The following is a 4,602-nucleotide window of genomic DNA, read 5'->3' on the forward strand; positions in this document are numbered from 1 at the left end:
AAGCCTTTCTAAATGGAAGTCAGATATGAGAAGCTGCCTTGGAAGAGCTGCTGTGGGGAACGAGACATGCAAAGAGGCGGGGCTGCCCTGGGTTTCCTCATTGTTGAGTCTGGGACTGGGCAGGGTTCTGGGACTCTAAGTAAATATCATAGGACAAATAGCAGGACCTTTCTACTGTTCTCTATTCTTCCAACCTTACTGGCAAGAGTTCTCTCCATTTGCTAGCACAAATTACCTGAGCACAGTTACCAACAGATTGAGTGATGCCTGAGATGCTATATTTTGCAATTTTGTTGTCAAATGACCCACTTTGACTATTAAACAAATGACCTTGTGCTAGGAGTTACACATGAAACAATGACCGAATTCACCAAAGCCATGTGTGTATATGCCCAGTTGGATGTGGTGTAACAACCGTTCAGTAATTATTTCACTTAGGACTATAGAAACCGAAATAGTTCAGGTTGCAAATGTCCCACTGTCAAGGGTAATCACCATTTTGATGGATCAGAAAATCTTTACATCTGATTCTATGAGGTGGCTTTAAGATGTTTAAAGTCTGATCTCAGATTATGTGATCTCAGTAATCCTTATTCAATGTAGACAGCCATAGAAACATTATTCGTCTAGTCAGCATTTTGCTTGCAGTTTTATATAACTTCAGAGTACTGAAAGTGTGGAGCCTATCTTCATCACTGAAAATGAAATCACTGGTCTCTAACACGTTATGTTGGTATAATATGAGGTTTTAGACAAGAACTACCCTCTTTGATGGACACTGCCTTGCTTCTCCCTTTATTTTTGTGACTTATGCTGCTATGAACATTGGCATTTGTTTTAACATACCAGTGTTCTATTTGTTCCTCTCTTCTAGTGCCTGTGTAGTTTAATCTTTAGCATTTGCATGCATTTAAGGCTTAGTTTTGAGTTTGGTATAAGGAACTGATTCAATATTATCTTTTCCTCATGGAAACGACTATCTGATTGTCCTAACACCACTTATTTTTTTCTTTTCCATTCATTTATTTAGCTCATAAATAAAGCCATGCACAATTATGATACATAATACAGTATGTTCACAATGGCATGGCTAAATTAAACCAATTAACATGTTATATCACACATATTAATCATTTTTGTTTTGAGAACACTTAAAGTATACTATCTCACAACTTTTAAAATATAGCATATTCTAACACCACTTATTAAGAGTCCATTGCTTCCATGGGTTTGAGGTTTGTCTTGTTTTAAATGGGGGCTTTAATGGAATTTCAACCCTGTCCTTTGATGAGGCTTGTCTGTCTGCACAGTTCAGCACTGAGTGGGTGGCTGTCAGGGAGAGAGAGCCTGCCCTGGGGAGAGAAGTGTGTTCAGAGAGTGAAATGGGGAAGAAAGGCAGGCTATGGTTTAAGGAAGGGAGGAAGCTCACCCCTATCTCCAGGCTGTGGGTAGATGCTGGGGTTTGTTTGCCATGGGGAAGAAAGCTCATTTTCTGAAGGAACTTCCCTCTATCCAGGCACATGTCATTGGTAGTCACTGGAGAACAAGTGTTTAGGCTCCTTCAACACTGACACATGGAAACCTAATCCCCATTTGAAAGGGATTAGCTGAGAGGAGATGGGTTACAAGAGAAGAACCCCTGTGAGTAGTCACCCTATTGAAGAGGCCCCGTGGAATCCCTGGCACTTTCTACCTGTGGGGACACCAGAAGACAGCTGTGATCTCATAAGTAGCCCCTCATCAGACACCAAATGGTTGGTGCCCTGGCTTCAGACTTCTCAGACTCTCAAACGTGGCAAAGTTTTGACATAGGAGTTCAAGTAAACTAAGACACCACTAAATGATATTTAATAAACAAAATTTACATTCTCCATATGACATTAATCAAGGCTGTGGAAATCCCCCGGAGCTGGTCTGTGCCCCAGACAGGGAGTCGGTAGGTCCCTGATGCCGCGGTGCAAGGCGGCTCATTGTTCTCTTTATCCAGGGAATGAAGCTCTGGATCTTGGTGAATACAGCTGGAGGAATACCATTCCTGTCTCCATAGGAGACGATGCCCTGGGCCACATTGTTACATACCAGAGGGCCACCAGAATCACCCTGTGGGCAGAGGAGGAAAAGGACACGATGCCCTATGATTCGGGCTCCCAGAGAAGGCAAGGGTGGGTGGGGTCCTTCAGCTGCCTGTGTGTGGGGTCTGGGCATTTGATGGGCATGCATGAGTGAAGCCCTTGGGTCTCTCATCTGTTGGGCTTCAGGCCTGGCTAAAGTTACTGCCTCGAGCTCACTCCATCAAGGCACTTCCACTGGCCCTGCTGTCCTGTCAGCCCTGAGCCCCTTGTCCTAAGAAATGCTAGTGGGCATTCACACTCTTACCCTGAAGGCAGACTTCCTTTCTCTTGGGTTTCCCACACAGATCTGAGTCTGGCTGTTGTAGGTGTCGAAGCGATCGCTGCACCTTCGGTCCCTCTGCACTCTTAGCCGCACCTCCTGGAGTACATTTGTTCTCCTGTTCTGGCTCACCAGGCCCCAGCCAGCCACTGTGCACAAATCCCCAGGACGCACTCGGTTAGTGGCCTTAGGCAGAGTCACTGGCCTCACCACTCGATTCTTCCGGATTCTGCTCCTCAGCTGTCAGGAGGAGTGTAGGCGCTTGAGCTCAGCGGCATCTCCCACCAACATTCGGGGGGATTCTGTGTTCTCACCACCACCCTAGAACCCAGCCCCAGCTTCCTTCTCAACAGTCCCTAAACACAGAAAAGCCACACGGCCAAGAGGAAGCCAGCAAGCCTTGGGAGCCGGAGGTCAGGTACCTGAAGCAGCATAATGTCATTGCTGATGGTCTGCGGATCGTAATCAGGATGAGGGATGGCTCTGAGCACAGTGACGTGTTGCTGGCTCCTTTCTGGCCTCTGGATGTTGTGGGCCCCCAGGGTGACATTTATAGAGCTGCAAAAAGAAAAGTTGGACTAGAAGTAGATATGAGATCCCGCATCTCAGTGGGTCAGTTGAACGGCCCAAGGACAGGAAGACTGCAGTAGGAGAGAGCCGGGTGGGGCATGGGAGGGCCCTGGCTTGACCCCTGCCTGCTGTTTCCCAGAAATCCTGAACCGGGGACAGCAGATTGAACAGAAATAGTTTGAGTTCATAGTTCACGCCCAGCTGCGCCTTCTACCTCCTCCTCCTGTACCTTTTGATCACACCCTCCTTTTCTCTGTACCAACACTGGGTCCTTACCGCCCTCCTCCCAGTTCTGTCTTGTTTCTAGAATCAAAGGCAGAACCTTTCATTATAATATGCTTAATTATAATTGCATACATTCAGGTGGCTCTGAGGAGGAAGTTTTGGGGACTTTGGTTTCCTGGGAAGCTCCAGGGTCCTCACCTTCCCCAGCAGTGAGCTGCTGTCATGACAAAGTCTTCTCGAACCAGAAACCCTCCACAAGCACCCAGCCCTTCTGGAGTCTGGATCTGAAGAAAGGCCATGTAAGGGTGGGAGTGGGGCCTGGCTTCTCGGCCTCCAATGATCTTTCCTGAAAGGAAGCACCAGGTGGGCTGCTTTAGTGGGCTGGAAGTGGGGAGGGGTATACGGGGGTGACACAGGAGAGCTTTTCGGATCAGGTACAGGGAGAAGACTCTAAGGCTCTGCAGGAATTACTCTTGGCGTGAAGGGGGACTCATGCCCTCCCCAGACCTTTGTGTGTTCCTTCTCTAGATGGAGAATGATGTTGGTTCCGCACAAGGCTGGCCCTGGCCTCAGGTATTGAGGAAAGAGACTTTCCCAAGGTATGAGTGTTCTTTGCTCCCTGGTGTCTTCCTCAGAGAGCATCTCCCATCCCAGAGTCCACCTCCTGGAATCCTGGGACTAGATATGAATCCAGACATGAGCTGAGGGGACTTACAGCTGTGTTCTTGTCTCTGGGCTTTGGTATCTGGTCTACTGAATAAATTTATGTAGAAAATATTTATACAGCACTTTTTATATGTCAGGGCCAGTAACAAGACTCTCTCATACATTAACCAATTTAACTGCCGTAGCAACGCTAGGAGGCAGAATTAATATTAGCCTCATTTTTATACATAAGGAAACTGAGGAAATGTGTGTTCAGATAACTCACTTAATGATACAGAGTTAGGATTGCTGCAACAGTGTAGCTCTAGTATATGGGATGGGATTGGATCCCTGAGGTGTGGTTGGTCACTCACCTGCCTCATCTCCTCGGAGCAGAATAAGGATGAGCATGAGCGGGAACCACTGCATCTTCCCAGAGCACTCGGTGTTTAGTTAGTTGCTGCTTGTTCTTCTCTCTGCCAGACTTTTATCCCATGTGGAGAGGAAGGAAGGGGGAGCTGGGAAGTCACAGTCCCACTTCCCTGCTGAGTGACAGGTTTCATCACTCAAGGCTTCCTAGGAGGTTTGCCCACCAACTGCCAGTGATCTAGGAGAAGGGGGACTCAACCAAGCCTGTGTGCTGTCCCACATAGTAACTGTGTCAGTGCTGATGGCCAAGTAGAAACCATGAGTGAGTCTTGGAACAATGTGTTCCCAGTCCTCTGTCCACTCATTAATTCCGGGAAACTCCTTCTCTCTCTCCTTATGGGG

The 4,602-nt window shown here is 47.4% G+C and overlaps 1 protein-coding gene across 1 annotated transcript; it reads right to left on the minus strand.

Moving 5' to 3' along the window:
* Positions 1 to 1,884: 1,884 nt before the first annotated feature.
* LOC100767270 (cathepsin G) lies at positions 1,885 to 4,260 on the minus strand. The gene is made up of 5 exons (XM_027390053.2): positions 4,206 to 4,260; positions 3,385 to 3,532; positions 2,814 to 2,949; positions 2,377 to 2,631; positions 1,885 to 2,100 (listed from the first exon to the last, which is right to left on the minus strand). Exons 1-5 carry the CDS (start codon positions 4,258 to 4,260, stop codon positions 1,885 to 1,887), a joined length of 810 nt encoding a protein of 269 aa, XP_027245854.1.
* Between the last annotated feature and the right edge of the window lie 342 nt (positions 4,261 to 4,602).

Source organism: Cricetulus griseus (assembly GCF_003668045.3).
Source record: "Cricetulus griseus strain 17A/GY chromosome 1 unlocalized genomic scaffold, alternate assembly CriGri-PICRH-1.0 chr1_1, whole genome shotgun sequence".
Taxonomy (NCBI): Eukaryota; Metazoa; Chordata; class Mammalia; order Rodentia; family Cricetidae; genus Cricetulus; species Cricetulus griseus.